General features: G+C 42.3%; 1 protein-coding gene across 2 annotated transcripts in view; it reads right to left on the bottom strand.

The window, feature by feature from the left end:
- Positions 1-5,975: 5,975 nt before the first annotated feature.
- Positions 5,976-19,483, bottom strand: part of trit1 (tRNA isopentenyltransferase 1) — a 36,871-nt gene continuing 23,363 nt past the window's right edge. Inside the window, exons 7-11 of one of the 2 annotated variants that reach the window (XM_042436423.1) lie at positions 16,019-16,131; positions 15,800-15,877; positions 8,510-8,619; positions 7,568-7,685; positions 5,976-6,851 (exon numbers count right to left, since the gene is read on the bottom strand). In XM_042436423.1, coding sequence (XP_042292357.1) covers positions 6,622-6,851; positions 7,568-7,685; positions 8,510-8,619; positions 15,800-15,877; positions 16,019-16,131 — 649 coding nt within the window. In that variant the 3' untranslated portion in view covers positions 5,976-6,621. Of the gene's footprint in view, positions 6,852-7,567; positions 7,686-8,509; positions 8,620-9,323; positions 9,397-15,799; positions 15,878-16,018; positions 16,132-19,483 lie in introns of those variants that run through there. The other variant, XM_042436424.1, reaches the window with a different exon arrangement.

Raw genomic sequence — 19,483 nt, 5'->3', positions numbered from 1 at the left:
CTGCCTGCGCTTTGCTCTCCTCCACTCCGGCAGCAAAAGGGTTAAGCGCTGCAGTAGGGGAGGCTCCCTATCCCGCCCACTTTGAGGCTATTTGCATATCGGGCGGGAAGCTGTGGCTCTTTGTTGCCTGAGCTCAGCCAAAACCCCTCCCACAAAACGCCGCACTGGCGGGAAAAAGCCGGCTCCAGCGCTTAAGTCACTGACAATGGAGAAACCCAGAAACACACACACACACACACATACACACACAGCCTCTTTGTCTCACATACAGTACACTGCAGAGAGTGCTCCCTGTGTACACACATGCAATAAAAATGAACACACTCATAGCAGCCAGGCTGCATTGTTGGTCCTTTCATGGGCTGGCACACCCATTTCCTGCCTGGGAGCAAAGGTGAAAACAAGTGGGGAGAAGATAAATTAGAGAGGAGATGGGCAGGAGGACAGAGGAGGGGATTTAATATGACATGAAGGCAGCTGAGAGAGAGAGTGAGAGAGAGAGAGAGAGAGAGAACCGCAGTCATCTAACACACACAAACACATACACCCAAAGTGTGTGAGGAGTGAGACAATGCCATTTATGTAGCCCACCAGACACAATACATCAAGGGTAAGCAGCTTTGTCTAAAATAAGCACATTACTTACAATATGTGACAATACAATATGTGCTCTGTGGTTGTGTGTGTGTGTGTGTGTGTGTGTGTGAGTGTGTTTGTGTGTGGGTGGGTGGGGGGTGGGGGGTGGTGGGGTGGGTGCGTGCCCTCCAAAGTGTTGCCCTGGGAAAGGAGTTCACTGGGTTGGTGGAAAAACAGGAAGGCATGTCATGCACTGGATTGGGGAGGGTAGAAGAAGGAGAAAAAAAAAAGTACCGAGCGGCCCCCGCATTACATAACCAGGCAGGAAATATGCAGCAGAGAGAGAGCAAGAGAGAGAGACTATAGGAAGCCATGCATACACTGCTGCACCTATGACACTTTCCTTAAAGGCTTTTCGCATCTAATCACATCTGTTCTTCTTCATCTCCTCATCCTTCTGTCGCGCTTTTTTTTTTGTATACAGCCACTCCAGGAGACAGACAAAATGACAAAAAGAGAGAGATAGAGAAAGGAGCTCCATGAACTCATTGAACCTCGTTTGTCCCCAGACATACACGTACACACACACACACACACACACACATCAATAAATGATGGTCTGCACTTGGCTCTTGATGCATACATCACATCGCATTGAAACGTTATAAAACATCGTCTCCAGGTGGGATTAGGCTGCAACACACTCATCACTCATAGTGCAGCTCTGGAGATGTGTGTGTATGTGTGTGTAATCCATAATACATATAGATACAAACACACAGCTGTTAGACTTGCGCTGAAGGAACCACAAACACACACACACACACACACGCACACACCAGCACTCAGGTGGATGGAGGAGGTGCAGCAGCGTGTGTTTCTTATTATATTGATAATATGAAACATGCAAAGATCCGTTTTCTCACATGTGCACACAAACACAATGGTCCCTTATCTGATTGAGTCACACCTGACAGTGTTGTGTTTCTCACTTGGTTACACAACACCAAGTTCTGAATTGTCTTTGTCCTCTTCCTGATAGACAGCAAAACACCGACCCTGAACAGAGGAAGCTCACATGCAGGGACACACACACACACACACATATCAAGCTTTAAAAAGACTATAAATGAGAAGATGATGCCACAGTGTACAAATATGTGCACTGAGTTTACTCTGTACTCGGGATAAAAGATCAAATAAACTCGTGCACACAGCAGCTGGATGCCTGATAGATGACTTTTGACACGCTGCACCGTCTTGCCAACAGTGACAAACAAAAGTTCTTAACATTCTTAACTAAAAAAAAGTCCTTCACATTCCACATATCTCTGCTCTGCTCTGAGATAATACGACTCTGTGGTGTCTAGTATTTTGCCACTGCAAAGGATTGACCTTCTATATATCTGTAAACATGCTTACAGTCCACATTAGCAGATATTTGCTGCATAAAGCTTATTCTTGGTAATCAAGTCAACAGTGTCTTCGACTGCAGCTGCTGCTCTATCTGATTAGCTGCTTGCATGTCTGTTGGCGTGTGTAGGTGCGTAAGAGTGTGTTTTTTGTCTCGCCAGGGCCAGATGGCAGGGAATGTTTAGTCAAATGGGATTAGAGATTAGGATTAAGTGGACTTCAAATTACCTAGACGCACAGTCACTGGATGACACACTACTACAGCAGAGCTCTAAGACAAGTTCAACAACACAGACTTCTGTTCTGCATTGTTGGGATACAATGTGTGAAAATTCAGGAAAAATACACACAAAAAAGGGCTTTGACTAGTTCAAAATGTAGTAGTGTACTTGCCAAAAGTTTTCTTATAGACTACCAGTGTAATATTAATGACACATGCAACATATGCAACAATCAAACTAAACTTTCATTATGATTGAGATGTTTAAGGCTGCAATAAATGCTAACAACAGCATGCTAACATGCTCAAAATGACAATGCCAACATACTGATGCAAAGCAGGTATAAACTTAACCATGTTCACCATCTTAGTTTAGCATGTTAGCGGACTAACATTTAGTAATTAGCACAAATTAGCATTAAGCACAGCTGAGGCTGATGTCATTAGTTCTGCAGGTATTGGACAAATTTAGATTTTGACCTGAGATGGTGCTACATGAAAAGTTAGATCGCTTCAGTTATCACTATTCATCCTGTGAGGAACATGAATGTGTGGACCAAATTTCATGGCAATCCATCCAACGGTTGTTGAGATATTTCACGCAAAACAAGTGTGAACTTCATGGTGGCACTGGAGGAAAAGTCAGAGGAGAATTCATTTTTTTGCCAATTCATTAGGTAGATCATCATATTCATTGGGATTCATCCTCTGGGCACAGTGCATATCTATAATAAATTTAATGGCAATGAATCCAATAATTGTTTAGATATTTCACTAAAAAAACAAACATGTACTTCACGGTGGCGCTAGAGGAAAAGTCAGGGGATCACCAACATCAGTAGGATTCACCCTCTGGGCACCATGAATGTGAGATATTTCAGTCTGGGCCAAAGTGGTGACCCAACCAACCAACATTACCCTCCCTTGAGCCATGTCTCAACCATGGCTAAAAATACCCATCACATTTTTCCAGAGCCCAAAATAATATCTTCAAATTGTTTGTTTTGTTTAACTTACAATCCAAAACATAGTATTTCATTTACATTTGAGAAGCTGAAACCAGCGAATGTGTTTTTCTTAATAAGTGACTAAAATGATTAACCAATTATCAAAAACCGCTGGTGACTAATTATCAGTCGTCTGATCATTTCAGCACTAAATCAAACAAGCATCACCATCATGTATCCACCATGATAACAGACTAAGTGATATCCCACAGGCCAATGACAAAGTAGCATATAGAAAAATGGATAATCATCATCAATTTTTAACATGCCTTGGATCAGTATACATGCAGTAAAGCCAGAACCAGGGGCCAAAAATCCATGAGCATGCAGGCCAGACACAGACAACAAGCATCTATAGGCTGCAGCATGTGTTACATAAGTCAGCCTGCAGTTCCCCCACCGTGGGCCTCATGTATAGGACAGTGTGTGCTCTGTGAACATATACAGCTAACTGAGCCACTACCGAGCAGGAATGGACTGAGAGAGAGAGAGAGAGAGAGCAGGAGAGACAGAAATGGAGCACTGAATTATTATGCGGCTCGCTGACTGATGCAACTATACATACGAGCAAACAAACACACACACGCACGCATGCACGCACACACAGCAGCTGTCATCAAATCAAATACTCAAGTAAAGCAGAAAACTTGACTTTAAGAGCACTTATTTGTCTGAGGCTATAGTTGCAGGTTTCTCATTTCAAAGCCGGTTCGGTGTGTTGACTCTCTGTGCTCACTGTCTACAGCTAATGAGTTCACTCAGTGCATGTTCGTGTGTGTGTGTGTGTGTGTGTGTGTGTGTGTGTGTGCGGCGGTAGATGATCCACTGCATAGCGGTTCGTAAATCACTAATTAGCCTTGTGACTGTGGACGCTGCCCTAGTTCTCCACTTCTGTGAATGTGTGTATGCGTGGTTTAAGGGGCTGAAGCCTTATGTCATTGCATTGCGCAAGCTTTCTTCTTCAAACGCGGAGTGATTCAGCAGTGCCTGGAGGTGCCAGGCCAGACAAGCTGAGGCACTCGAGATAAGAACATACCGCACATTAAGTTGCCTAAGAAAATTTGAGGCATTTAAAAGTATATCAGATAATTGATTCTGTATTTTTTCCTGATTCAAATAACAGTCTCATTGTTTCTGTTTTTTGTTTTTTTTTATATAATTACAGAGATGACAGAGGAGAAAAAAAAATCACTGAAGGGAAAAGAAAACAAAGCAGTTGTATGTCTGGTTAAAAAAAAAAGCACAACAGAAGGAAAGAAAAACAAATCATCCAGACAAAAAAAGTATTATAAAAACCAGACACCGGTTGCACAGTGACCTTTGTTATCAGTGTGACTCCCATACTGTATGGTAAGGCCCCAGTAAGCTTGAGGCCTGACCCAGTTTGGAAATGTGGGACACACTCACACAAATATTTCCAGCTATTATATGGCTGGAAATATTTTTAGTCATGTGGATGAGGTCAAACACTGGGAGCCTGTGAACTAGACTTACGCTGAGAGAATATGTCTTAGTCTCGAGCTGAAAACTTAAAGAAAAGAGATGATGGAGTGTTAGACGGGAACAAAGGGAGGGGGAAGTGAGAAGAAAAAGTGTCAGATGAAGAAAGGGAAAGGGAGCGCCAAAAGAGGCCTTTGGAGTGATGCCAGGTATTGTGTAAGTGGTTTTACAGCAGGCACACCTTGGTTTGAAAGGGGTACAACACGCCACTGGATAAACAAAGACCTGCAATCGCTGCTGTGAAAACACACTCTCCTCACAGCCTGACCCAGTAGCGTCTATCGTTTTTCCAACCCAGTCTAGATAAAACCACGCAGACTTCCATATGACGAAAACCTCGACGGCCGCGTTCCCATGGAGACCGCGCTCACGCATGTCCCGTGGATGAATTTATTGTTCGTTGTTATTGTTATCAGACCACAATTGAGAGAAGAGTTAGTCGGCTAGCGTGCTATTTCCTAACTGTGGAATGCAGTCAGTTCAAAGGCCTTTAATAATGTTAACTTATTGATATGACAGCAGCTGAAGGGACATAATTCAATACTGTGTTTGTCAATCTTACCATTAATGAAGTACAGGTTTGCCAATGCTGTCAAAGACATTGTTTTTGATAGAGACTGGCTGAGTGGGTTAAACTATTCACATAAAGTACGCACCCATCTTGTAGCTTTTATAGGAGTAGATGACTATCTCTACCACATCTGCTGTTTCCATAAAGGCTGCGCCCCCACTAAAAGTCTTCAGTCTTTCACTGATTAACATTTTAATATGATACATGCAATATATTGATAGTTCACTTGTCAAAGTCCATCAAGTTCATGATTACCATTTATGGATGTTTGTTACAAAATCCTAATGCGTTATGCCAAGTTGTTATGAAATCTATTTTCAGGTCAATCCAAGTTAATGTTATGGTCACTGACTTACTTTTCTCAGAGCTTCGGAGCTACTTCTATTATCCTTTCAGGACATTCTGCATGTTTTGTATTTTCAGGATTTTGATTATGCTGTACAAGAAATGGTTTACCAAAACCTCAACGTTTTAGAAATGCAGACTTCTACCAAACATTGTGCGGCGTGTTTCATCCCTCAGAGCTGTTCTGAGCTTCTGCAACCCGACTGACTGAAAACAAGAAAGATTTGCATTAAAAAATGCCACGTGTATAGACAATTATGTTTTTCTACTCTATTGTATCCTGATGTGATGGCAATAACTTATGAGTTTATTTTGTTTGTTAAGCACATTATCCTCCATAGGCTGAGAAACTAACATCTTTTGGTTTATTGAACATTTTCAAAACCAGCTGGACAAAGTTAAAGGTGCATGGTGATGAAAAAAAAAGACAAGAAACTTAAATCCTACAACGCTTATGCTTTTGAAGATTTTCAGTCGACAGCAACAATAAACCTTCAATTAAGGCACATTCTGTAAAATTAGAAAAATAAACCTTTTCTCTTACAATTGAACTTCGCCATTCAGAGAGTAGCACAAAAGAATCTTTAAAAGAAATCAGATTTCTTTGGCTGCACACATCACAAAACATCCAATTTTCCCTGCTGAGAATATAATACTTGAATTGTCCCGACCATCAATATCTCTACTCCAACAAAATGAACCTGTTTCAAGGATCCATAATCTGAGCCCATGAGAATGTTAAATAAGACATTCTTGCAGTCTATAAAATATGTCCATTGTTATCACATTCAGTAAGGATTAAGTGTTTAGTATGAAGGTCTGTCATCCCATTGAAACTTTGACAAATACGAAGATTCAGTTCCAAATACTTCTATGGGAAGCAAGAAAAAGTAGCCTTGTGTGGGCTGTGAGGAAATATCCACTTATTAATGCAGAGATGTGGTGGGAACCTGAATGATGATGTGTGTAGTCCACAGTCAGTACAGCTGTTAAAATGTCACAGGTACTTCCTCGTGTGTTGTCTTTGTGTCTTGGGAGGACTCCTGAGAGGTTTGGCTGCAGCCTGTGGCAACAGCAGCACAGGCGTCCTTAGAGAGGCTTTCCACAGTCTGTGCAGCGGGGGCAGGAGGTGCAGCGGGACTCTGGGACCGGTCACAGGCCGGATTAAGCTTCCTCTTCTTCCTCACATGAAAGTGATGCTTCTTGGAGTTCAGGTGAGCTGCAGGTAAAGAGGGTAATCACAGCCTGATATGTCTGAAATGTACAACACACTGTATGAGCTGTGTGATGCTCTGACCGTGAACTAAAATAAGGCACAGGCGTGTGTAAACTCAAGCTGGTTTGTGTGTTTTTTGACACATTTTATTGTGTATCTATAACCGCATGAAGAACAAGTGAGACAGGTGGTCACTTTTACAGGGTTTAAAGTCCTCCTCCGCTCAAATATGTGTTTTGCTTCTTGTTCCTACAGCTGGATGTTTGAGCTTCACTGTGCAGAATGATGTATGTGCAGAGTTTGACACTAGAAGGATTGTTTTCACATTCATCTGCTGAAAGTGGAAAGTTTCTCTGTGCTCATGAAAATCTGAGTTTAAGGAGCGGGCCTACGAGCAGGATTTATGACATCACAACTAGTTTGGAATCTAATCTTGGTCCAGTATGCAATTTACACAAGTGTGATGTGGAAACTTGAACTCTTACAGTGAAGTAAGAGACATCTTGCAACTTTTAAAATGAAATATATTGTTATTAATGAGGGAGAAGGAGGAGAATAGATCATTTTAAGGATTTTAATAAGGTAACTGAATTTTTTTTGGTGGAAAAATTAGATCAGACACACATTATTATTCCAAGTGGTGTATTTTTATAAAAATAATCATTATAAGAATCATGAATTCCATGTGCTTATTATATGACGTGGGTCAACAGCCTCACCTGTCCACTCCAAGTCCCCGATGATCACTTTATCACACAGATCACACGTATGATAACTCCGCTTGTTTCCCCGCTCCACCTCCTGTACTCTGATTGGTGTAACAGCTGGCTCCTCACCCTAATTGGTTAAGCCAAAGAGTTTCCAGTTTACGGCTTTAAGTTTGATGGAGTGTTTGTGAAACAATGTGCTGTGTCTGAAATGACTCCCTTATTCACTACTCCCTTTATAGTAAACACTTAGTAGTTTACTCAGTAGTGAGCAGCTAACTTAGATTTTGGGCAATGTCATCATTTTGTGTCATGAGAAGGAAGAGAAGGAAGACAGGATGCAGAAAAAGGAATTATGAAATTATGGAAAAGGAAGGAAGGAAGGAAGGAAGGAAGGAAAGGAGGAAGGAAGGAAGGAAGGAAGGAAGGAAGGAAGGAAGGAAGGCAGGCAGGCAGGCAGGCAGGCAGGCAGGCAGGAAGGAAGGAAGGAAGGAAGGAAGGAAGGAAGGAAGGAAGGAAGGGGAAGTAAACGGACAGAGGAAAACAAACAATCATAAGAAATCTACAGAGTTAGATGAGGCAGAATTGGACAAAAGGAGCAAAGAAAAAAGAAGGAAGGACATAATGGAAAGCAGAAGGGAAGAATAAAGGGGGAAAAAAGAAGGAAAGTAAAGCGAGGTGGAGAGGAATGAAGGAAAAGGTGAAAGTAGAAAGGAAGAAGAGAAAGGAGGGGCGCAAGGAAAGCAGCAAGAAATCATGCAAACGAGGAAGGGAACCAATTAGGATGTGAGGAGAAGGGAACGAATGACAGTAAATGAGGAGTGATGGACCCCACCCTCTCCCCCCCTCTTAAAAAAGGGGGGGAGAGTGTGGGGTGAGTGGGGGTGGCAGTGAGTGAAAGGGCAAAGAAACAAATAAGAGTAAAAGAAGGGAAGAAGGCTATCGAGGCCACACCTTACTGAGACTGTCCAGTATCTGCAGTGCAGGGTTCAGCACCATCTCCTCCCACCTCGACACGTCTGTCACATTCAGGCCATACACTGCTGGCATGTTGTCTCCTGGTCCTACACACACACACACACACACACACACAGGTAGCATACATAATGCAATTTACAAGGCAAACACAGACTGCCAATAAGCATAATAGCTTTTCAAGGCCCATACTTTGATTCAATGTTGCTTTACAGTGTATTTGAGTTAAGGTCTTCCCATCTCATTAGACATCCAGCTTACTGATTGATTTTGCATTTGAAGTGTCATTTAAAAAAAACAAAAAAACAAAAAAAAACACATCACATTAATCATATCAAAAGAGTGTGATACTGATATAAATGTATATATATATATATATATATGATATATTGATGTAATGATTGTGTTGCCAATTATCTTGTATGTAATAAGAAATAAACATGCTGCAGAGTGAGTGATGGTGCACCAGAGAGGCTGACATGGACATGCATCCAGTGCATACTGGGAAATTTACAGGAGCAGTGATGTGCTGGAGCCACACCCTGAAGCTCTGTCAACCTGCTGACTCACACTGGCTCGATAATGTCTCTCCCTCCTTCCTTCTCTCCTTCCTCCCACCCTTCTCTCTTGTGTACCGTCTCTCTCTCTCTCTCTCTCTCTCTCTCTCCATCAGTCTCGCCAGTTTCACCCACTCTCTCATTCTCTCTCTCTCGCTGTTCCACCCCCGTGTTTCTATTTTGCATCAGTCAGCAGTCTCCAGGCCAGGCCTCAGCACTAAACAGCATCACCATACCCTGCCCAGCTGGTCTGTCTGTCTATCTGTCTGTCTGTCTGTCTGCTGCCTGTCTGCATCCAGAGCCACTGCCCTGCATTGATTGAAAGCACACAGACGCACAGGAAATCAAAGTGTGGGCAACTTGTAGAGAAAGTGATTTTTAACAACAGCAACTGTACATAAACAAAGATTTTAAGCATATTGTACATATTACATGTATATGTGAAATATATAGATTCATGAGTATAAACAGCTTTTTTTTAAATTAGCAGAAAATACACAAAAAATAAATATGAGTGAAATATAAAGGAAATATATGAAATCATTTTTAAGGATAAAGACGAAAAAAAAAATCACGGGAGACACAAAGCTGCCACCTGATGAACAGGTGCAGTTTTTGCATGTAATATCTAAGTGTTAGTGCACACACACACTCATGTAAATGAATCCTATTAACCTGTAAGGCACAGTTAGCCAACTCAATTATGGCTTAAGCCTTTCCACACACAGACTGAACTGTGGAGTTGATGGCAGCAGACAACCTACAGACAGGAGTTACTAACTCTGCTGGGAAACATCTGGGACTCTATTATTACAAACCAATACAAAGTGCTTACTGTAAAACCGGTCATCTGTACGACTAACTGTATCGCCTCTGTCAGAGGAATGAGTGTGTGTTTGTGAGGAGGACGGGGATCGGGAACAATGCGAGTCTTCACTCACAACACGGCTGAAAGCAATAAACTTAAACCTGCATTAACTGAATCTTTTGGTCACTTGGGTGCAGCGGAAACAGTTGCCTGTTTGCACGTCTGGCAGTTACGGAGCAACGTTAACATTCATTTCGAGTCGTGTTTCTGTCCACCTGATGAATAGAAATCTAATGTTCCCTCTCTTTTAAGCTCTGTTTTTGATCTCTACCAACTCCTGAGGGAAATATCTGGCTCTTTAGCTGCTAAATGCTCCACTATGCTCACCAGCTAGTCGCTAAGTGGGTTTGTTTGCCGTTTGGCGCCGAGCAGGTAGTTGACAGCGGGTTTTTAGATCTTTTTCTGCTGCACCTGAACACAACACTATGAGAGCAGTGAGAGTGAACCAGAACAGTAAAGTTGCAGGCCACACAGCTAAACAACTCACTATAAAGTTGTACAAAGCTGAATGATAATTCTCTGTAGGTTCACCTCTGACATTACAAATTAGCTTTCTTGCAGAGAGCGAGATGAGAAAATCGATACTTCTCTCCTGAGAGTGGTATCAATCTTCTCACCTAACGCTGGGCAAGAAAGCGAATAAGCGTATTACCAGAATTAATTCTTTAAATTTGCGACTGGTTCTTGGCCCGAGCCACATTTCAACTCCTTCTGGTCCAAATTTGCATAATGTGAGTTTAATTTACCATCAGCCACTTAAACATGTGATGTATTTCATTCATTTCACATCAGTGCCAGCTCTGTGTGTGCACTGTTGAAGCACAAAAATAAACAAAAACCCTTAATGGCAACTTCAAAGTAGTCCTGCACCTGCACCATTTGGCTTCACAGTGTGTGTGTTTTTCTGCAGGCATACAGTAGGTCAATATGTCAGGGTGTGTTTTTTTTAAAAAAAACGGTAGTGACTGTTAATTAAAGCCTCAGGTTTCACTGGCATGGCCGCTGTGTGTGTCTTTCTCTGTGTGTCAGAGGGGAAATCTTTTGTGTCAATGGCACAATAGCAGGCAGGTGGTGTTGGCGAGCGTCACATGGCATACCTATACCAGATGCAGAGTTGGAGCTCTCCCTTAAGTGCTCTAAAAATACTTCACCTCGCCAGTCACCCTGCTGTGGCCTCGTGTTGCCACTATCTCTCGTCTTACTTTGTTCTTTTATCTCCTCCAACATCCCCTCCCGTCCTCAATTCCCTTTTGCAATCACCAACCTCCCGCTGGGCCAAGTGTAGGGGGTAGTAAATAAAGAGGGAGATACTGCATGGTGGGTTGCCAGATGCTGCATGGAAACCCCCCCCTCCCTCCTTCGCTCCACCGTTCTTGTTTAGGATCTGGTGAAATTTAACTCTGCTAATCCACTCTGTAGAGAATGAGGGTTGATAAGAAATGCTGAAGGGACAAAGAGCAGGGTGGTCGACACACACACACACACACACACACACACACACACACACACACACACACTGTGAGCTTTCAGGCACACAGGGGAGCTCGCTTTGCCAACAAGAAAGAGCATCTCCTGTCGCCAGGCAGCTGCTTGCCAGTGTTGAGAGTGTGTGTGTTTGTGTGTGTGTGTGTGTGTCTGTGTGTTGAAACAGTAGTCCACCTGTTGCAACAAACGGGCCAGGAGTCATTTGTTGCGTTACCCTTGTGTTTGCTGAGTGAGGATGTGTGCCTGTGTGTGCTTTACTATAAAAACTCAACTAGCAGCCTCGGTGCAGCGTCCCATGGACCAGCTGTGCTTCTTTGGCTGTCGTCCACACTGGAGCACGACAGCTGCCTCCATTCACCCAACAGCCTCCTTCCTCTTTACTACAGTTCCTCTTCCGCTTTTTGTCTCCCTCACCTTCTTTCTTTGTCTGTTGTTCAAGTTTAACATTTCTAGAACAGGTTAAGTGTCTCGGTCGAGGATATTTCTGTAGATACGGCCACAGAGGATAAAAATAAAAAAAAAAACAAAAAATCAGAACTGTAGAATTTGTTATACTGTTCTTGTACCTTTTGACACAACAGAAATTGGTGAGTTTCGACTGAATAACCCGGTCACCTTATCCATTATCTGTCCTGTCACTCCTCCCAACCCTTCTCCGTAGGTTCTTTTCCTTTGCTCCAGCTCCATCACTGATGGGGTTTTTTTTTTAGATATCCCAGCGGTTAAGACACACACTATATAACTGCAACGTCCTCTCTCCCCTCTGGTTTCAAGTTATGAATACATACATAAAACATGTGTTATAACTGGTATATAAACAATACTAAACCCTTATATCTGCTAACAACTACATTATAGTGTGTTAAAACCACAACTACTATTACTAACTGTTATTAATACTGCTTATAAAAGCTAAAAATGGCAGGTACAGACAGGAAACATGGCAAATGAGAGCGGTAGACAACACACGACAAGGTCATGTCTTAAACCGCTAGGTCACCAGGACGTCCCTCCACTCAGGGTTGTTTTTATGCGCATATTGAAACAAGCTCTACCTGTAACCAGGATTCACAGGTGTAGCACAAGGAGATGGAAATGCAGCCACTGTCTCCTTTGAACCCTCTGTGCCATTCTCATCTTCTCTCTCCTGTCTGTCTCCAGAGTGGAGGTGACAGAGAGGTCTCTGCGGCAACAACAACCCCAGCTTGGCATTCGTATGTGTGTGTGTGTGTGTGTCTACGTATATGAAAGCTGCTCACTCCCTAGAAGACAAGGGTGTAAACTCGCCCCACAGCTGTTGCCCCAGCTGGATCAGATTACCTCCACTCTCTATACACCAAGCTACCCATGTGTCGTTCCTCTCTTTCGCTCTCTGCGTCTTCCTTCATCCATCCTGTACTCACTCACTCACTCACTCACTCTTGGGACTGTAAGATACCTACACCCCTGTTACTTAACACTCACGAGGCCTCTGTCAAACTACACCTGCGTATCCTGGTTACAGGTGGAGTGTGTGTGTGCATGCAGGTCTCTGAGGAATTAGAAAAAACAAAAACTCCAAGGGCGTTGGGGCTCTCTGCATAAACGTTGGCACTTATTAACATTAATATAACCTCAAATTACCATTTTTCTTTATAGGTAATTAAGTCCACGAATTAAACATTCCCCTATAACCACACAGACACACTCACACACATCCTATATGCGTACACCCACATACAGACGCGCTTAAAGGCAAGATAAATTAAGCTTAATTTAATTTGAGCTGGGTGACCTCCTGTTTAAATCCCCACAGCAACCAAAGCTGAGTCGATCAAGAATCACGTACCTTGCTGAACAGTATTTAAGATACTGAACGCCCACCTTCTCACTCGCTGACAGTGTCTCCACATAACACGGCCTGCTAAATGTTGAACTGTAAAACTGGGTTGAACTTGTGCCTTTGAAGCATGTGATTCTGCCTCTCGCTGTATATTTACACGTACGGTCAACATTCAGGTCATTTTCCAGCTTCTCTAACCTACTTCATTGTGTCTGCCTGGCTGAGGCCGGCTGTCATTCTATGTTCGTCTTTCCCTTTGACCCACTAGTCTCTATATGCTTGGGTTGGTCCGTGTAGCCCCCGCTGACCCTGTTGCTCGAGTTTGTGTGGTCGGGGCAAATTCCCGGCAGCTCTGTAATGCTTCAAGAGATTAGCCTACTCAGCTGAGGCCTGCCAGTATCTGTGTGTGTGTGTGTGTGCGTGCGGGGCTCAGACGAAACAGAAAAGAGGTCAGCAGTCACAGCAAGAGGGGGGAGGTGAGGAGAGACGATGCAGGACAGTAAGGTGGGATGAACGGGATTAAAGAGCAAGAACTTGGATTAGTGAGACCGTGGCCAGGGGTGGAGTAGATATCAACATGTGGGACTGTGTGATTCCCGTCAGCTCGGTTTATGTGTTATTACAATAACATTTTACTGGCTTGTAGAGATGTGAGATACACACTCGGGCATGAATAACATCAAAGGAAAGGAGCATGAGCCTCCTACAGCTCTCCAAAAAAAGAGAGTCAGATCTAACAGAAATCATCCTAAAGACTTGTAGTCCCTGCTCTATAGTTCACTACAGCAGCTGCAGGGATTTTCTACTCCTTGTGGTCACTTTTAATCTCAGAGACAATTGAGTGTTTGAGAAGATTTCTGTTAAACTAAAGTTCTTTGGAAAGCTGTAACAGGCTTGTTCTTTTTGCTCCGATTGATGTTGTTCTCGCCAGAGTACGCCTTTCCCCAATCTCTACAAGAGAGGAGATAAGTAAAATAGATCATCCTGGCCAGTAGCCATAAAAAAAAACAGATAAAATTCTGAGAATAATAGCTAGGTTGACAAATATCAGAATTTCCCTTTACGACCGAAAGACTGACACTTTCATAGTGCCCTGGGCGAGAGAGTGTCAGCAATGAAATACAAAGTTTCAGACTTTTAACACTTAAAAGAGTTGATCTCATCTGCTGCAACCTGCACTGTGAGGACCGATATTGCAAATTGTTCTGAACCGACTCAAAGCAAAGCGAGGTTATGGACAATTTCAGACAGATACTGCGCGTTTAAAAGCCCACAGATACACATACACACACACGCGTGTGTGATGAAGACCATATGGTGTGTGCAGCGGGCAGGCAGGCGGTCAGAAAGAGGGGTATTGAGGTTTAGGGCCTGGCGTGGCCTAAGCCACTTGGGCCTAACAGGATTAGGCGGCTGGGTTACTGCAGGGCATGCTGCTGGTGGGACACAGAGGCCAGGTTTCCGTTTGGGACACAGGAACACACTCAGCCTTTATACACATTTTAAAACACGTTTGACTTCCATGAGTTGCGACCAGGGTGGGAAATCACCACCTGCCAAATCTGGGCTGGTTTTGGCTGTGGTGGGTATATTTGTCCATTCTGCAGTGCCAGCCACTCTGACCACTATAGTTCATCACTATGCATTTGGTGCCACAGGGGACTTATAGATGGAAAAAAAGCATTCAGGGTTCCAAGCTGCAGGTGTAAACCAGGGATAGATTTTGAAACATTGTCCCCTCTGTAACGTCACAGCAGCTCACACACGCAGCAGAAAATCCAATTTTGTGCCAGTGAATAAATTAATCTGATATCCAAAACTTAAATATATGGCACTAGCAAATGCTCATTTATTTTTAAGGACAAGTGCAGATGTTTTTTAAACCAGTATGCCATTTCGAGTGTGGAAATTTGTCTAACTGAAAATTGAACCACTAGAGGACAAGTTTGACATTTTTGGATTTGCTTTCTTGGCGAGAGTTAGATGAGAAGATTGATACCACTCTCTGTCTGGAGAGTGGTATCAATCTTCTCATCTAACTCTCGCCAAGAAAGCGGATAAGTGTATTTCCCAAAATGTTGAACTTTAATAAAAAGGTATGTGAAGATTAAAGCGGCCTTAGATGTTTTATACAGAATGGCTCTCTAGGATCAAACAAAACACGAACAGCTCCGTTGTCAAGTGAAAATGTAAATTTAAACTTGTTGGGAGATTGTACAGATCAATCATTCACGTAATGATTGCTTTGAAAGTGACATCACCCCAAATCTGCTGTGCTCACATAAATGAATACAAACACACACACACACACACACACACACACTACACTATACTACACTCTGTACCCTGGATAAACAACACAATGCGGTGGCTGAGAGGCTTATTGTGGGTCTAATGGAGTGCATGAATCTCATCTTGTTAAAGAGAGTGCTGATTGCTGAGGAACTGGAATGTGGACCAACACTCACACACACACACACAATTATACAGACACAAACACACAAACATCTTGAATGAGGTGAGTGAAGAGTACTTACGTTTAAGGAAGCGGTTACGGACCCATTTATTCTGTTTCCTGGCGTAACGCCTCGTAGCGATCTTCAAAGCTTCTATACCTGAAGAAAGTTAAAAGGAGGCTGTTATAGATGAAGGGTAGGCCAAAAAAAAAAAAAATCTTTAAATAGATTCTTGTGGTTGATTGGTCAACCGGTGCATCGAAATCCATCTCTGTGACTTTGATCGGGTGTTTCTCTGACCTTTGTCTCGGAGCATGTCTTTCTCCTGCTGGGTGCTGCTTTCAGGAGCGGTCAGGTACTCATGAAACTCCTTAAACCCAATCGACTGGAAAATCCCATGTTGATAGTCCTGACTGAGAGGAGAGGAGAGGAGAGGAGAGGAAAGGAAAAGAAAGGACAGGAAGGGAAAGGAAAGGAAATATTATCCATCAATACAATAAAGTTTCCATCTCCCGCTTGACATTTCGAGACACCCGGTGGTGAGTAATTTCACCTTCTCCTCCTCCTCCATCCCTCCTTCCCTCCCTGAACAAAGAATATCAGTCTGAGCAGATGTGAGGCCCTTCGGGGGACAGATTGACAGAATGACATTAAAAAAACTGAATGGCACTGGCAGAGGTACCCACGGGTGCTGGAACTCAGTAGCTTGACCACAGTGACATCAGGTTGGGGCAGAAGCCTGCTGGTTACCTCACCAGACAGCAGAGAGAGAACATTTCTGTCAATATCAGACCATATCAGCCCAGTTTGAGAGGAGCTGCCTGTTCAAGCCCACGCAGTAACTTTCAGATTTTTGTGATAGCTCCACCATTGGTATGCGTGTCAAGTTTAAATGACCTGAACCTTTTGAGAATTTGGAGTGATTGCAAAAATAGTAGAGGTCAGGTGTGGTGGCAATTTCCCTTCTACCACACTCCATATCAAGTCTGCAGCTGTTTAAATGGAATAAAGCGAAAATTTGCTTTGCATTTGGCCTGAATACACCATTACTGTATCATGTAATACTGTGTACACTGTACAGAAATACTAGGGTGTAACACAAAGTTACCATCTGTATCAGTTTATTTCACAAAAACCCTGTTTGAAACCCTCTGGATATTGTGTATATAATGGGAGGAAGCCCAGATGAATGTAAAGTTGGTCTGAGGTATCTATGATTTAGAAAATGAGAAAGCTATTGAAAAAAAACCAAGCCATAATAATACATTGAGCCATTATCGGTCATATTACATAATTTCTTTTAAAAATGGTTGAATATGAAATGGGAGGCGGTCCTGATGAGAATAAAGCATCTGTGAAAAAAAAGAGAAAGCTATCGACAAAAATACTGAAAGCTCTCTTGGTGATCACACTGTGCATGTGGCACACTTCAATAACAGAGGTAAAAATGACACTCAAGAATATTACTGCCAAACTTCAGATGTTGTCTATATTTGTTCAGAGCACATTATCTATTTATATCTGAATAATGTGTTCATATTTGCTTGACAAACACAAAAAGTACAATTTAACTGCAGTTTTACGGAGCTTTCTACTATGTTGCCATAGGCCTAAGAAAATATCAAAATGTTCATTCTATTTAAAACTTCTTCAGATAATATTAGTGTGCACTGATGATTTTGTTGATATTATCTAAAGAAATTTTAAATATGATTTTTTATTCATAATCAGGTGAACAAATACGCAAGAAAAGCTATTTGGAAAAACAGAAATGGAAGAGACACAATTTTTGCAGATGATCTGTATTCTATTTTTTTGAAAAAACACTTCTTTTAAAAAGACATCAGAGCTTTTTGTTTTTTGTCTTCTCTGATTTACTTTTCACCTTGAGTTCATTGTTCCTGCTGTCAATTTTGTCTCTTTGTATAGCACTTGAATTCTCTTTTTAAATATATTGTAGAACAAAAACATTATAATAAAACTATTTGCGGTTTGTTACTTAAACACTTGTAACAGAAACAAGGAGAGGAAATAACAAAAATAAATCTGGCTAGACGTGCAGAGACAGAAATTTGAGAATAGCAACAGAGCACAGGAAATGTAGAGTCAATGGAGGGAGAAAAAGAAAGACAGAGGAAGAGAGGGAGGGAGGGAGGGAGGGAGAGATTTGACCTTGATGTCTGGCCACAGCAGCCAGCCGGGGATGGAGACACGAGGGTAAAGGAGAGAAAGACAGACAGAGAGAGAGGTGGGTGGGGGGGAGTAAAGTGCTTGGGTGATCAGATTGCTGAGAGGGCAATAGTGGCAGAGACGGAGGGAAAGAGAGAGAGAGAGAGAAAGAGAGAGAGAGAGGAGGCTGCCGGCTGAGAAGGAGGGATGGGGTGATGGGGTGATAAAAGAAAGGAGGGACGAAAGAAGGGAATTGGCAGCTTCCTGGGCACCGTTCCACCAATGCATCAACTCCCCGCAGCCACACCCCATCACACACATACAATATCAATATCTGCTGCCAAGAGACCCACACAGCAGAATGTGTTCACATGACTGTTTCAGCTGGCAGTGAAGCCCACATACACGTTTATATATCTTTCAGCACATACAAAAGTCTTATTTTAAACAGCACACATTTGATTAATAATGAGGTCCTGTACTTAAAAATACCACATCACTGCGATCCGTAAAAAAGAAGAAAAAAGTAAGTCTGCTACTACAATCTGATGCCATTTATTTCTTGTATTGCACCATATGGTGAGTAGGTAGCTGCTGTAACTAAATCTGGTGGAGATAATGGAGCATTTGTTCCTGCCCAAGAAAATGCTTGTTGTTAAAGGTAAAAAAAAATAAAGCTTTGCTGAATCAATTGGTGTGTGCTTCTAAGTGGAAATGTCAATCATGACATTTTCCATCTCGACTGCGAGAGGTAATTCAAGGACAATTGCAGAGATCCTTTAACCTACAAATTCTCCTCTGAGCTGTACACAAAGTGCTTGAACATTACAGCACGGGAAAGTAAATATAATTTGAATTGTAGCAAATTATGACAAATGTTACAGTGGAACACATGTGACTCCCATATCATTATCAGTATATGTAACACGTGTATTTTATCCTGCCAGTCTATCCATAACCACAAACTCATATATAATGTTTGAAGGTCAATATTGTTGTGTAGCATTTGGTAAGTTGAGAAGTAAGGGTGTGGCTTACAAGACAACAGCGAACATGTTCCTTCTTAACAACAAAATCTATAACTGTGTGACCGGAGAAGTTCGACCAAACGTGTGGATTTTAATAACCGAGCAAAATGAATCCAAACCGTCATTCATGACAAATCACAGCCCACACCAAAATGAGGCAGAAGGTGTCTTTACCCTATCATTGACAAGATTTCTGCTCATTTTGGCATTCACACTAGGAAGAGTATTTTAGTTTTGGCAGAAGTACGATGAAGAATTGTACTTAAGAACCATCCCTTATAAAAACCAGTTTCAATAGTCTCACTCTTAAAATCTTTGAAATTCCAGACACGGCAGATTCAGAGGATCACATGAAAGTATCAGAGAAAAGGGCCACGATAATCAGCAGAGGAGGGTTTTGTTGGATTTTAAAGCACATTGAGAAATGGACAAAATGGCCATGCCTTTGGATCATAGTAACCCAGAAACACCAACGCACAAAACCACTCATAGACAATGAAACAATGGATCCGTACCACTAAAGGAGGGATGTAGGTCCAGTTAACTACTGGTCATATGATAGCTATTA

Source organism: Thunnus maccoyii, chromosome 15, assembly GCF_910596095.1.
Source record: "Thunnus maccoyii chromosome 15, fThuMac1.1, whole genome shotgun sequence".
NCBI classification, from domain to species: domain Eukaryota; kingdom Metazoa; phylum Chordata; class Actinopteri; order Scombriformes; family Scombridae; genus Thunnus; species Thunnus maccoyii.
Note: the sequence above shows the minus strand (reverse complement) of the source record. Positions and strands in the feature narration are given on the sequence as shown.